This window comes from Cibotium barometz, chromosome 11 (assembly GCF_041138505.1).
Source record: "Cibotium barometz isolate CiBa-2024 chromosome 11, ASM4113850v1, whole genome shotgun sequence".
In the NCBI taxonomy this organism is placed as follows: domain Eukaryota; kingdom Viridiplantae; phylum Streptophyta; class Polypodiopsida; order Cyatheales; family Cibotiaceae; genus Cibotium; species Cibotium barometz.
Window position 1 is genome coordinate 49,125,713 of NC_141056.1, and position 15,798 is coordinate 49,141,510.

A 15,798-nucleotide genomic window follows, 5' to 3' on the forward strand; every position below is an offset into this window, starting at 1 on the left:
TCTGCAGCAACCAGATTTTGGTGATTTTATCACATACAGTGGGAGAAAAGTTGCATTTGTGCTTCCGCAGTGGGAGATAAAGCTTGGGAGAACAACTGTGAGCACTTTGTGTGCTTTTTGGTGTAGTGTTTGCACATTTTGCAGGGAATCGGGCATTGACAGGTTGCATATTGCTATGGCAACCACAGGTGAGAGCTCTTCATTGCTTCACATCAAGAAGCTTGAAGGCTCACATAATTATGACATATGGCAAACCCAATGCTACAATGTGTTGCTCCAGAAGAAGCAGCACAAGCCTATCAAAGAAAGGGGTGCAATGCCCGCTTCTCTTACTGCTGAAGAAGGTGGACACTCTTTATTTCATGCATGCAGGTGTTTGTCACCATGCTAATGTAAATGCAACCGAGCTGCCGGAAATCTCTATGTGGCATAGCCGGTTGGGACACATGAGTGTCAAAGGAATGGAGCAATTGTCTCGTTTGGGTTACTTGCCTTCTCTAAAGTTTTCAAGTTTTCAGTTTTGTGAGCATTGTATATATGGCAGGCAACTACAGTGCCCCCACAAGAAAGCTCTTGGACAGAAAGATGCTCAATTAGAGCTTGTGCATACAGATGTATGTGAGATGCCTCAGCTTTCTTTGGGAGGGGAAAAATATTTTGTCTTTTATTGATGATGCCACACGTAAGGTGTGGGTTTATCCTCTTCGTTTGAAGAGTGATACATTCTCAGTGTTTCAGAAGTTTGTTGCTCATGTTGAGAATCAAACTGGCAAAACACTGAAGGCTTTGCGTTCCGACAATGGTGGAGAGTATATGTTCAAACAGTTTCAGGACTTTTGTGATGCTAAAGGCATCAAGAGGGAGCTCTCTACTCCTTATGATCCTCCACAAAACGGGACAGCAGAGAGGATGAACAGGACCATACAGGAGAAGGTCCGTTCTATGTTGTCACATGCTGCATTACCTCATGGTTTTTGGGCTGAAGCTGTTATGACAGCCGTTCACCTTATAAACAGGTCACCTAACACAAGGCTTGGTGGGAAAGTGCCAGAGGAAGTATGGACAGAGAAGCCTCCGTCATACAAGCACTTGAGAGTGTTTGGTTGCGTTGCGTACGTGCACATACGCAGGGAAATGCGCACCAAACTTGATCCTAAGTCTCACAAATGCATATTCCTAGGATATGGTGACAGAGGTGAAATGGGGTATAGACTTTGGGATCCCGTGAATAGAAAGATTATACGCAGCAATGATGTCATTTTTGATGAAACATGCATGTACAAGGAGCCTGCAAGGCAACAGGAGCCTAGCAGAGTCCTCTTTGATGATGATGGACATCATGGACAACAACAAAGGGCTGTAAATCAGCCATTACAGCAGCAAAACCAGCCCTTAAATGGTGCTGAAAATGGTCCAAATGGACAGCCAGAGATGGCAAAAGATATCCCTATGGATATACCACAGTTAGAGGAGATACCGGGCATGATTTTTCAGCCTTATGGCATGGAACAGGAGCCACCAATAGGTGATATGCAGGCTAGACAGCAACCTGCAAATGATGGTCATTGGGTACGGAGGTCCACAAGACCCTCCAGAGCCCCTGATAGGTTTGTTCCAGGGGTTGACTACTTGATGCTCACTGACTGTCGGGAGCCCTCATGTTATAAGGAGGCTTTACAGAGGGCAGACAAGGCTCTTTGGGAGCGTGCCATGAAGTCAGAGATGGATTCTCTGCACAAAAATGGAACATGGAAGTTGGTGCATTTGCCTACAGGCAAGAAGGTTTTGCCATGCAAATGGGTTTACAGGCTCAAAGTTGCACCAGATGCAAAGCCAAGATACAAAGCCAGGTTAGTGGCTAAGGGCTTCAAGCAGGAATATGGTGTGGACTTTGATGAGATCTTCTCTCCAGTGGTCAAAATGACCACACTTAGAGCTGTGTTAGCTTTGGTTGCATATGATGATCTGGACTTGATTCAGATGGATGTGAAGACTGCTTTTCTTCACGGTGATCTCCATGAGGAGATATATATGCAACAGCCAGAGGGTTATGCAGTAAATGGAAAGGAGAAGCTTGTATGCAAGCTTGTATGCAAGCTGAAAAAGAGTCTTTATGGGCTCAAACAGGCACCAAGGGAATGGTATCATAAATTTGATACATTCATGAAATCTCAGAAATTCAGGAGAAGTGACATAGATCACTGCTTATACACCAAGAAAGCTTTGGATGGCAGTCTATTGATCCTCATCTTGTATGTTGATGATATGTTGATTGCCGGGAAATCTCGTAAAGAGATGGATGCCTTGAAGAAGAGGCTGCATCAAACCTTTGATATGAAGGATTTGGGTGATGCAAATCACATCTTGGGTATGCGGATACTTCGGGACAGAAATCAGCATGTGTTGTATTTGTCTCAGAAGGAATACATTGGCAAAGTCTTGCAGAGGTTCAATATAGACGGGGGGAAGAACACTAGTACTCCTTTGCCTCCATATGTGAAACTCAGTGCTATGGACAGCCCACAGTCAGATAGAGACAGGGCTGATATGGCCAAGATTCCGTATGCTTCAGCTTGTGGCAGGCTCATGTATGCCATGGTTGCTACTAGGCCGGACATTGCATTTGCAGTGGGAGTGGTTTCTAGATACATGGCCAACCCTGGCAAAAAGCATTGGGAAGCAGTGAAAGGTGTCATGAGATACCTGAAGGGCACACAGGATATGTGCATTTGTTTTGGCAAACAGGATGCATTAGTGCATGGTTACACGGATTCGGATTATGCCGGTCATCCAGATAACCGGAAGTCTACTACCGGTTATGCATTTACATTCACAGGAGGTGCTGTGTCATGGATATCCAGGATGCAGAAGTGCACAGCCTTATCTACTACAGAGGCTAAGTATATTGCAGCCACAGAGGCTTGCAAGGAGGCATTATGGCTATCTCGGTTAGTGGTTGATTTGGGCTATACAGGGGATATTCCATTGTTGCATTGTGACAGTCAGAGTGCCATCCAGTTGGCAAAGAACCTTGTCTTTCATGCAAAGACGAAGCATGTGGATGTGAAGTATCACTTCATCAGAGAGGTGATAGAGAACAAGCAAATTCAGCTTGTTAAGATTCATACGGATGACAACCCGGCTGATCTGTTGACAAAGAGTTTGCCTCCGGGGCGGTTTGCTCATTGCAAACACTTGATGGGCATTGGATGAGGCCAGTTTCAGCCTTGATATGGCCTTGTATATTATCATGTACATGCTGATTTTTTCTTTTCCTTCATTTAAGGGCACTTTGCCTTTAAGTGGGAGGTTGTTGGGGTAAAGGCATTATGCCCACCCTTATAGTGTGTACAACCCCATAAGTTATAGTACATAGTACACTTAGTACTTTTAATATACTAAGTGCACTATGTGTACTAGTGCAATATACATGTGTGATAGGGGAGTCACACACTCATCTTGATGAGTTGACTTACCCCACAACTCTCTCTCTCTCTTGCTTCTCTTTGTATGTCTCCCACACATGAACTCTAACCCTAATTCTCTCTCCCATTCACCAGTCAGCCACTCGTGAGGGATAGTTGCATCAATCTGTTCAATCCTCCTGAGATGCTGAGTGGAGGCCTCTCTTTGATCCATAGGAAGACTTTTAAAAATCTTTCACAATCCAACTGTCAATGTGCATCTCTCGTAGCCTCACCACCACCACGGCATGTAGCCTGAAACATCGAGGGGATGACCAAGGTCACCTCTACTAAGATCATCCCACATGAGGGGCTGTATGTCTGCCTCTTCCTCTGAACTCGGAAGCCTCTGCCTCAAGAAAGGTCTCATCCTGCTCCAGGCTCTGGTAACACTTGACAAATCAGGGGAAGAGGATGCTTTGTAGACTGCCTCTATGAAAATAAAGCGTAGCAACATGGGGGGTACATCTAGAGATCTGATAAAGAAAGGACTTCCTCCAAGGGCTCATTGCTTGGGAAAAACCATCTGACCACTAACTTACAAAGCATGTCTTTGCACTCAACATCTGGATCTATAATATTCAGCCCTCCTTCATGCTTGGGGCAAATGATAGTGTCCCATGCGACTCTGGCATGTGTGTCAACTCTGCCGTCCAAGCCTGACCAACGGATATTGCAGACTAATCTCCGTGGCAGACCAATGCTATCGCGTGAAAAACACCAACACGAGGCAATAAACCAGACTGAGGCAAACAGGAGCTTGAACAGCATCTGGATCAGCTTGCATTCGGTCTACTTCATCCTTGTGTTTGGCAGTCCTCAATCGTCATTCATATTCATTGTAAAAGTTCTCCAAATAAATATAAGCAAATACTCCTGCTTGTAGGGGGGGCCTTCAATGGGTAAATTGGGACCCAATACTGTGCCGACTACGATCTTCTTTCTCTCTCAAAGTGGAATTGCATAGACTCACGGGTATAAAGAAGGCTCTGTTGCGTGTTACGACGATCAACCTATTGCATGCTACATTGGTATCAGAGCTGCAGGTTGTAACCCAACTTGGCTACCCTAAAGTGAGAGCATTCCGTGGATGGTAAAACTGCTGTCAGGAAAACTACCCAGGCGTCCACAATGTCAGGAGAGACATCATCAGCAAGCTACAAAGAAGACATTCAAGAACAGATCTACAGGGAAGACACAACCACTATAGAAACGCTTCCATGTTTTCACCTTGCAAGAATAAGTTATATTCAAAAGCATTGTGTTTACTCCTATTTCGTGCAAAATTTTGTATTCCAGATATGATCAAAAGAATGCTACAATCAAATTGTTAGGTCAACGTTACTGTGTAGAAAATGAAGGGCTCAGACCAGTCCTCCTTGTGTTGGTGTAGCATTTGTTGGTACACCAAATGGTACACGACCACAACACACACAGGATGATATTGTATACTGTAACATGACTAGGGAAGCTCTAAATAGATTTAACGCTAGCTATGAGAGAGACCAATCCTAATCAAACTTAGCAAGCATACAACAGGAAAGAGAGATGAAACCCTACACTACTGGATATTGCCAAAACATGATTATACACAATGAATCACAGATCATAAGCTCATATTCATACTGTGCATGACATACTTGATGTATTTATTGTCCTCCTTTGAGAAACACTCAAGGAAAAGGCACTACTCACCCTGGAAGCACATTTTCTGCTGAAGTCTCAAGCACTATGCTGGATATGACCCTCGACATGCCCTTGTAGTTGACTGAGCGCTGGTTGGCTGCAAGGGTTGGCTACTAGTCAACCAACTATGCCAACTATCCACGACTAGATACAATGCATCACCATTTGTCCACACACCACTGGTCCAAGGACGCCAGTCCATCAGCTTAAACTCAACCTCTGAACCTGCCTTTTAGGCAGCTACAATAGATAGATATGTCCATGAACATCCCAATTAGGGCATGCACATGACAAGGTACTTCCCTATTTTTGAAGGTGATCCCTTGTGTTTGGCATCTCAACAAAGCCTTTAGCAACCAACCTAGGCTTTCACCTATGATTGCTAAGCTTGAAGGATATTATCCTAGGGAGAAGGCCTTGCTGACCTTCAGAAATTCATCTCTCTTGCAGCTTTGTTGAGGCTTAAGTACCCAAAACAAGATATGGAAGTTAAGTATGATGAAATGGAGGGGGAGATAATATATACAGGTAGGATCTAGAAGTGATAAGGAATCATTAAAGAATGGCATGGCGAGGGTGGGATGAGAAATGTTGTTTACATTGGTAGGAGGATGGAATAGAAAGATGTTATATGGAAGGAAAGAGAGGGTTTGTGATTTTGGTTTTCATGGGATTGTGTGGGGACACACAAGAAGATTTGCAAGTTTCAGGCCACCTCCAACATGTATTTGATTTCTGAATTGGAACACGATTTAAAACTCTTGCGACTCTTTCTGCATCCAAATCCATATGTAACAGCTAGATTTTCTTCTCTTTGATGTAAACAGTGTGCATTTGATAGATACATATGTCAAATGTTTAAAATACAGCTTTGTATTTTCAAATATTTATATATCAAACAATCATTTAACGAGAAAAGAGTGAATTATTCAAATGATGTTATGGTTGAGCTGAGGTAGATAAGGTGATGGACCACATGGGTAGGCTACTCGTGGAGGTGACTAGGATGGATAACCTTTCAAGTAAATCAGGTCAAATTGGAAAATGAGGCCACTATCACCATTTTGGTCATTTCCCCATTATCAAAAATGGACAGGCTATGGAGGACATCAGGATGCACCACAGTTTATGATGTACAAGCTTTGGGAATGGGAGATTATCCACAAATAGAAGCCGTGCAATTTTGGTTTGATCGACCATGGTTGGTAGGATGACATGAGCTAAAAAAAAGTTGTACTTGTTACCTTCTTGAGTTAAAAAAGTTGTACTTGTTCACTCTGAGCTAAAAAAAGTTGTGCTTGTTACCTTTTTGAGTTCCGTGTTTTTGGAAACCTAACCCTTGCATATTTGTATAAGAAGAGTATTATATGTTTTCTTGAGTTGTTTGAGGAAAACAATTTGCCTGCAAGACAAAGATAGCTTGAATGTTTTCTTGAGTTGTTTCAAGAAAACTACAAGCCAAAGTTAGCTTGTATGGATATTCTCACTATCAAAATTGAGTGGCCGAAATACCTATAACTATGATTTTGCCACTAGTTATGAATATGCTTGTATGTCACTCTGGAGATTTAATGAACAAACCAAGGACTCATGGCCATGTTGGATCTAGGTAGTAAGTGTATATCATGACCATTACCAGAGATTCTTGGGTGGAACCATTTGTATGGTTCATCGTGAGGAGGTTCTGGCCCTCATGGTGGTAGGGCCTGCAGTCTGTGGAGTGTTTTTTTTTAAAAATGAACAAACCGAGGACTCGTGGCCTTGTTAAATCTAGGTAGTAAGTGTATATCGTGACTATTACCAGAGATTCTTGGGTGGAACCATTTTGTATAGTTCATTGTGAGGAGGTTCTGGCCCTCATGGTAGGGCCTGCAGTCCAAGAGGTAAGAGGATAGACAGCCTTGCCCGTGGAGAAGGTCTAGAAACACTTGGGTAGATCTGTTTTATTTAGCTCATCATGAGGAGGTTCTGCACCTCATAGTGGCAAAGCCTATGGTCCAAAAGGTAAGAGCATACGTCGCCTTGCCCCATGGAGGAGAAGGGTTGGGAACCGGAGCATATGATGGCATTGTGCCTAAATCTAGTGTCTGTATCTTGGACTGGATGATGGTATTGCACCTGGGATCCAGAATTTACCTCTTGGACTATATGATGCTATTTCCCCTAGCATCCAGAATTTGGTCATGCACTGCATATGATCTTGTGACGAACGTATACCTTAAAACAAGTGTCAAAATCTTGCAACAAAGTGGTGCATTAAAAGAATGTTAACCGTGTAGGCAGAATGTTACTTTTATGTACATTAAGAGCACACAAAAAACCCCCCCCCAAAAAAAAACAAACAAACAAACTTTTGCTATCAAATCACCAAAAATATAGCAGTTTCAATTTGACACAGAATTCAAAAAAAAAACAACCAATTTGACGAAGCCAAAATAGAAGAGCTGCACTTGAGAAGATTCAGCCATCTTTGAATAAAGATTTTGAATTGGGAGATTCACATACCTGACCCTCTTGCACAAGTCCATTGATTAACACATTGTATGTCACTCTGCTAGGTGGGCATCCTCCCTTTTTCATATCATCCAGCATCTTCAATGCCATCTTCAAGTCACCAGTCTTCACAAAAGCATCCATAATGATGGTAAAGCTTTCAGGCGTAGGTTTCACACCCTCTTTTTGCATCCTACTGAGAAGGCCAATCGCACGATCAATCTGCTTGCTCTTGCAGAAGGCATTGATGAGAACATTGTATGTTATTGCATCCGGCTTCAACCGTGCCTTTACCATGTCCTCAAACACTGTGAATGCATTCGCACAGTCATCTTTCCGCACGTATCCATTTATTACCATTGTATACGTTAACTTGTTTTGTGGTACTCCAGAAGCCTCCATCATTCTTACAACTTCCAATGCCTTGGTCATCTTACCAGCCTACATATAGTGGTAAAAGGTTTAGAGTCAACATATAGCGATAAAATAAAAACCACAAATAAAGTACTCTTATGGTAATGCTGAGCAAAGTATCAGCTTAAGCCTTGGGCAATTAAGACTTATTTCACACCAGATACACAGCCATCAGATCATAAGCCATATCCTAATTTGTTGTCACCTACATCTTGCTTCAATAGTATGTGACACTTGTGAAAGAAGAGCTGGGGAACACATGAAACATCCTAGCCAATACTCCCATGTCCACTGTCCTGTAGGATCTTCCCTTAGCTACTACACTTGTCATCGCAACAAATATGTCTATACGTGAAACTAGTTTAAAAAATAGCTGGGAAACACAGTGAAACATCCTCATCAATGTTCCCATGTGACGTAGGATCTGCCCCCATGTACTGCTCTTGCAGTAGCAAACGATTTCTTTCCATTATTCAAGGCTGGGTGTCACTTGTATGTGTTTCCTCGTACTGCTCCATGACAGCACAAAAAGATAAAAAAGGCTCTCCAGTAATGCCTCAATGCTGGTCGACAAGTAAACCTTTGTGTGTGAAGAGTGTGTGTGTGTGTGGCCTGCTCGTCTCTGCTTGCCTGCGACCTGCTCGACACTGCTCACCTGCGACCTGCTCGACACTGCTCGCCTGCGACCTGCTCATCTGCTCATCTGCTCGCTTGCGACCTGCTTGACTATGTTCGCCTGCACCTGAGACCTGCATGTCTTGTGACTTGCTTCTTGCGACCTACACGTCTTCTTCTTCAGACCAGTGACTTCTGTCCTGGACGTCTACTTCTTGCAAACCCTTTGATTTTTGCCTTTCCTTTCTCTTCTCTGTACATCCCCTTCTGAGTGTGTAAGTGTGTGTGTGTGTGAGAGAGAGAGACGGTCTGTGTAGCCAGCCTGTGTACAGCAGTGTGTGTGTGTGTGTGTGTGTGTGTGTGTGTGTGTGTGTGTGCTGGTCAGGGATTTATTATGGAGCCTGTGAAGACTTTTCAAAGAGGCGACCTTAAGCGTCGCCAAGTTTTGGTTGATGATCCACCTGCTCACTGCGTGAATCCGGAATTACAGCCTTTTGCTGACACCTTGCAAGAAGGGTTTTCTGAAATTCAGCAAGCTTGGGATGAGCCAAAGCCAGCTTTTCGTGTTTCTATCCCGGGATAGGTCTTGTATGCTCCAGTAATGAGTTTGGCATAGAAAGCGGTTGTGTTGTTCTTTCGAGGCCACATGCCTGATGCAAGAGATGTTGCACAATGGATTAAGTCTTTGCTTAAAGGATGCTTTGTTGCAGGCTGATACAAAGCTGCCCGTGGTTTTTATGAGGGTATTTTTATTGAGCCACAGTATAAGCAAATGCTTTTGGAGAAATCTCCCTTGTTTTATGGTCGCCAATTGGTGCATGTTTTTCCTTGGATGCCAACCAAGGATTATCAAAAAGCACAAATGCCCAGTTTGGGTGGAGGTGTTGGACTTGCCTTTGTATTGCAAACCTACATTACCGTTCTTAGCCGAAGCACTGGGGAAAGTTGTGTGTCCACCTCGTTCAGATGGCAATGTCAATCGTTTTTGTGTGCCATGGGACACAGATAAACCCACTCCTCCCCATGTGGCATTTCATATTGATATGCCTGGTATGTCCTATCAGGAGGCCTTTTTTGAACTCAAATGGGGAAATTTTGCAGGCTCTTGCTTTGAGTGTGGAAAGTTTGGTCACATGCAATCTGATTGTCCCCAAGTTTCGTTAAAGCCTCCAATCGAGCCGGTACACCCTCTTCTTTCCGGGCCCTCTCCTGGACCTAAGTCTCGTCCCTCGGGTCCCTTGCCACCCACAGCAACTGAGAAAGGGAAAGCTAAAGTGTCTACCTCGCCAATCAAGAATTGGGACAAGGGGAATGGTGCAATTAAGGCTACTGCTTCGTTGGATTGGCAACTCCAAAGAAACCACTTAAAGCCAAGCCAGTGGTCAACAGGAATTGGACTGAAACTCCTACTTCCTCAGAGTCTATGCCTGATGATGGATTTGGGGTGGGGTGACTTTGGTCAGCAGTGGTTCGAGGAGCTGATTCATTGCATCCATTATCAGATACTCATGTTTCTTCTGATGCCCCTACTTTGGACCTTCCGGAGCTTGCTAATGTTGATGAGCAGTCAATCATGGCCCAGCCTAGTGCAGCCATGCAGGTTGAGAGTTGAGTGGTGGGACTTTCTTGCAGTTCGTACATATGTATATACCGCTCAAATGCATTACGTACAATGTTCAGGGCCTCTGCCATGTAAATAAATGGAGGCTAGTGTGGGCACGCCTTTTCCCTTATAGAAGATCCTTCTGTACTAGCAATTTGAGTGCCCACCGGAAGGCGGCTTGGTCTCCAGCCCGAGGCGATACAATTATGGCCGCAAACGGCCCGAATGCACGGAGGAGCCTGCTGCAAGATTTGAACTTGAAACCTCCCCCTTCCCAGTCACAAACCCAGATCACAATCCCACACCACTAGGCTACACACCCATTGGCTAAACCTTTGTGTTTTTACCCTAGTTTTTGAGAAAATAGATGCACTTACACTTAGCATAGTCAGAGATTTAAAATACCTAAAGGCACCCTCCAGTAAGAGAGCAGCTCTTTTACTCGAGCCCTGTTGTGCAAATCACATCAAACTGACCTTACTGGATAACCTCCTTCAGTAATGCATGTCAATAGCCTTTGATAAGAAGCTCCATAAGAAAGTTATTGGACTTTGATAAACATTGTATACAGGACTCAATCTGGTGTTCTTCTATCTTGCCCTTGATCCCAATCATAATCACATGATAACCTTCTCGTTGGACAGCGTAAATTTTTGTGTTTTTACCTTGTTTTTAAGAAAACAGATGCACTTACACTCATAGTTGTAAACATATTTGTATGATTTCTGATCCAAAATTTGCGGAAGTTTGAAAAAAAGGTTCATATGATACTCTTATATGTTATATGCTCTTCTATGGTATGTTTTTGAAGGGTTGAAATGTTTAACCATATTAAATGTACAGCATTGGGAATAGGGAATAATTGATCAAGAAACAATGCTGGCTAGTGCTCTCTTCTTAACATGTTTGGGAACCACATTTTATTCAAGGAAGGAGTTCTACATGCATTAAAATGGTAGACATGATAATCAAAGAATGATTGGCAGGCCCGGAAATTTCAAAAGTTTTTTAACTTGTTATGATTCCAAATGTTTGAAATATGATCAGCATGATTGCAATTATGCTTACACTTAGCATAGTCAGAGATCAAAAATATCGAAAGGCATCTACCAGTAAACAGAACAGCTCTTTCTGCTGTGCAAAGTACATCAAACTGACCTTCGGGGATAACCTCCATCACTCATGTATGTCTATAGCAGCTGGCCTTTGATAAGCTGCTTGGTTAAGAAAGCTATTTGGACTTTAAATGAAGGTTGTCTGTAGGATTTAATCTGGTGTTCTTTTGTCTGGCCTTCTATCATAACCAGTCATGTGAAAACCTGTTCAATAGCTGTAGAACATTTTAAAATGGACAAAATGCTTCCCAAGAGGCCCATTTCTCTCAAGGCAGAAAGTTTCAGCTATTTTGACCATTAATGTTCTCTTCCAAAAGCTTGTAAGCCTATGTCTCTCAAGCTTTGCACACCTCAAGCGAACTAGGAGTGCTTTCCTATAACACAACTTCTTCTTCCCAAGAATAGATTCTTCTATCAGTTAGAAGAAAGTCTGTCAAGAGGCGTGATACAACACACTGACTACAATACTAAGAAAACAGAAAAAATGAAGGGGGAGCTCCCTCCATGGCTAGCCACTCTCAAAGAAAGAATACATCAAAGGGGGAAGAAGAAGAGGGGGGGGGGGGGGGGGGGGGGGGGGGGGCTGGGGGGGGCACAAAACCTGTGGTCAGATCAGCAGGGACTTGTGTCTACAGGTCCAAACAATTGAAGACTTCTCTATTGTTGCTAGGAACTGTCATGAATACTCGAGACTGCTCTGGGTATAAAGCAGTGAGGAAAACACACAGATTGGATAAGAGATGAACAAGAAATGGTATGTAATGCCACATAACTCAGCCCTCCTTTTTGGTGAAGAAGGGACTGGTGCTCTACGCGCAGAAGAAAGCAGCCCATTGTCTCTACATGCGCTCTGAGTCCCCTACCAAGATCTCCAAGTGTCCCCACAGGGCGCAGCAAGGTGCACATCACAAGGCCCAATGAGCCAGCAACTATAAGAAGTATGAAACCTTGCGGGGGCGGAACACGCCAGAGGTGCTGCCATAAATCCTCTAGGTAGGTGGTGGGGATTCCCTAAGCCTGCCAATGGTGGGGGGAACTGGGGGTGCCATCACTCTAATAAAGGACGATCTGAAGCCCTAGTCTGGTGAATTACTTGAAGAAGATGTCACCATTTGGCCAGCCAATTGATCCACCCATGCTTTCTTATTATGTATGTGCATTGGACTGGCGTCCATGGCAGTTGCATATGCCGAGGATCGACACCACTCATGTGATACTGTGGACTTGGCTTTTTGCTGGGACTTGTGCCTGTGTACATGCCCGGAAATGCTTGGACGATTGGTGTTCCATTGGGTTTGGTACCTTGTGTACTTGCCTAGAGCACGTCTATTTTGGTATAGTCTCATGAACGGAGATTGTCCGTACCAATGCTGCATTGCATAGCATCTTTATGTGCTTGCATGCAATTGAAGTTGCATGTTGTTTTCATGCTTGCTTGACCAAAGTGTAGTTCCAAGGAAGGGGACGCCCATCCGTGAACCCTGCGTGTGAACTGTCTACTGAGATGGTTATGTGGCATGTGAAAGGTAGTAAGTATTGGTCATAAAACTAGCCTTAGGAATTAGCATTAATTTATAAGTGAGTGTCTAAACACTTCATTGAGTTTTGGGTAACCAAAACTCACTTATAAGTTATGACCAGCCTTGTGTTCGCACACACTGATGTCTGAGCTGGACAAAACCCAATGCCCACCGCCCAGACCTTATCCCCTTTGTACAAAGGGAGCAACAAACCATGTGTGCATTCTAGCTTGCACCACAAGGCACTTGTCCTCTCTACTTGACACCTAGAGTGGACAACTCACCATATCTCTCTTCCCTCTCTCTCTAGAGGTAGGTGCACCCTTCATGATGCCTCTTTGGCTGTATTTTCTGCACTTTCTCCTTCCCAACTCCATATCCAAGCTTGCTAGTGTGTTTTCCAAGATTCCAAGAGTGTTTCCAGGTAGTGTTCACTCTCTCACACACTCCCAACAACTGAAATTCAGCAAAACAGCTCTTATTTTTGCTATAATCTCTTGTCTTTTTTGTTGAAAACCCTAATTTCAGCTTTCCTTTCTCAAGTTGAACCACAAGGGAAGCTTTCCCAAGGTTCCCTTCATCTTCTTGAAGACTTTTGTCGCGAAGGATCGCAACAGATTGAAGATTTCAACACTCCAAACGCTTACATCGCAGAGACTTCCGCTATCATCGACTCTACTTGCAATTGGTAAGCTTTGATGCTAAAATATGGAAGCAAGTAGCAAGAGGGAAGAGCAGGACTCCATTTTCACATACCTTGTGTAGTGTTCTCTTCTCCTACGTGCTCTCTTGCAGGTTGTTGCTACCATGTGTTGGTGGAACAATACAGAGCAGACCGTAGGGAACATTGGCACTTGAGAGGGTAGTGTGAGTTGCAAGTCTACACTGACAATCACATTGTTTGCAATACTGTATTCATATGCATTGGTATGAAAATTTGGTCAGAAATGCCCATGACACTATGTACTTGATTCTTCCAAGATCAATAAACTTTATTTAAGGAAGGGGCCGGCCGTTCCCGCTCATTGTGCCTCTCTTGTCAATTCAACAAATTACTTTTTGTATTGAGCATGTTGTCCATTAAATCTTGGTGTATTTAAGTGTATTAATTAGCATTGGGTTCAACCAAGTTACATTGGTATCAAAGCATACGGTTCTCTTTCACTTCTATCGTGAAAGATGATCACCACGAACACTAGCTATCTCTACACTTAGAACACTATGGACAGCCATACACTGAATGTTGGAGATGCTAACACAAGAGGCAGGAACAAAGAAATGCATGCTTCCAATGCTTTACAAGATGAGCAAACTCATGTGGTGCACATTAGGAAAGAAGAACATGTGGGACAGCCATCCTGTGTGGCAAAGAGAAAATTCAAGAAGAAGAGTCCATAGTCTTAGTCCTCACTCTTGAGTCACGACTCATTTTGTATCTACTTAATTATTAATACAATCAACCGTCAACAACTTCACTCTTTGATCGGCATATTTTGTTAATATGACTCAAAAGCTTATAATTTTAGTGTAAATTTGTGCTCATTTTGATGTACTTCCAAAGTAGAGTAAGTGTAGAGTAGAAAAACTTTCAAAAAAAGTATTTTTTGAGTCTCGTTCCCTCCCTCGTTGATCTTGCACACCCCAAGAAAGAAGAATGTAGTGGCAGATGCATTGTCACAAAAGCTGTATGTAGCAGCTATCTCGGTTGCCTCTCATGGAGACTTGTCTACCATGTGTGATTTGTATCATACAAATGCTGATTTTGTCACTATTTGGACTGATTTGATGGCTAGTCATGCACATGCCTCATGTGTGATCAAAGAGGGTTATCTCATGAAAGATAATTGTCTATGTATGGTGCCTGACATGAGCAAAAGTTTTTGAATGAGTGCCATGCTCCTCCATATGCTGGTCATAGAGGCATAATGCCTACTACGCACATAACTGAGCGCTATTTCTTTTGGCCAGGTATGCGGAAGGACTTGTATCTCATGTACAAATTAAGAAAGTAGTGGAAAGGAGCGTTTTTGCGTACTTGGGCATTAATATCTCTCTTGTGCAGCAACCTACCCCTCTTCTTCTGAGTACTCGGAAGAAGCTTTTATACGGAGTTCCGTGAGGCTCTCCTTAGCAGGTAGAGTGGTGGTGGCAAATGAGGTTCTTGTTGCCACCATGTGGTATATCACTTCATGTTGGGCTTCTCTCAAGCATGTATTGGCCAAGTACAGCGGCTGATCCAGAACTTCTTATGGGCCGGCAGACGGGAGGCTTGCCTGGGCCAAGGTGGCAAGGAGGGTAATTATTTAGCCACGACGTAGAGGGGGGCTTGGCATCATCCTCTGCTGGGCAAGCTAATTGTTAGAGGTCTCCTTCTCGGTGGTTAGCCTTGGAAGGACTTCCTCTTGGCCCAGATTTCAGCCCGCAGCCCGAGTGTAGGGGACCCTTGGCCGCAAAGTACCAGATGGATCTTAGAGATGGGGGCCCGCGGTTTTAGTCCAGCTTTTGAGACAGATTTGCAGCCAGTTTACTTTGAGCTTGGGATCACCTCAGGCCGTCCCTTAGATAGATTGCTCCAGTAGCATAGATTGCTCCAGTAGCCTCAAAGGAGCGGCTTCGGCAGCCTTTGATAACCCCCTGATTCGTTTACCTAGTGGCCACATGTTGGGGGCCCGGCCTCATGTATCATGGGGAGCATTGAGCACAAGACCTGCCAGGTCCCTTGGAGACTGGATCGCACATAGGCAGTTACCCCAAGAGGTGCAGGAGAGAGAAGTGAGAGGGATCCGGGATAGAGACAGGCTCAGCATTGACATCGACTCCGCTATTTCGTAGTAGTGGTTGACTCCTATCCCAGACCCGACTTCCCCCGTATGGCTCAGCGTGTTTAC

The 15,798-nt window shown here is 43.8% G+C and overlaps 1 protein-coding gene across 1 annotated transcript in view; it reads right to left on the minus strand.

The window, feature by feature from the left end:
* LOC147634278 (uncharacterized) overlaps positions 1 to 15,798 on the minus strand; it is a 108,283-nt gene that overhangs the window by 13,340 nt on the left and 79,145 nt on the right. The window contains exon 11 of the mRNA XM_086805656.1: positions 7,656 to 8,084. Coding sequence (XP_086661782.1) covers positions 7,656 to 8,084 — 429 coding nt within the window. The remainder of the gene's footprint in view (positions 1 to 7,655; positions 8,085 to 15,798) is intronic.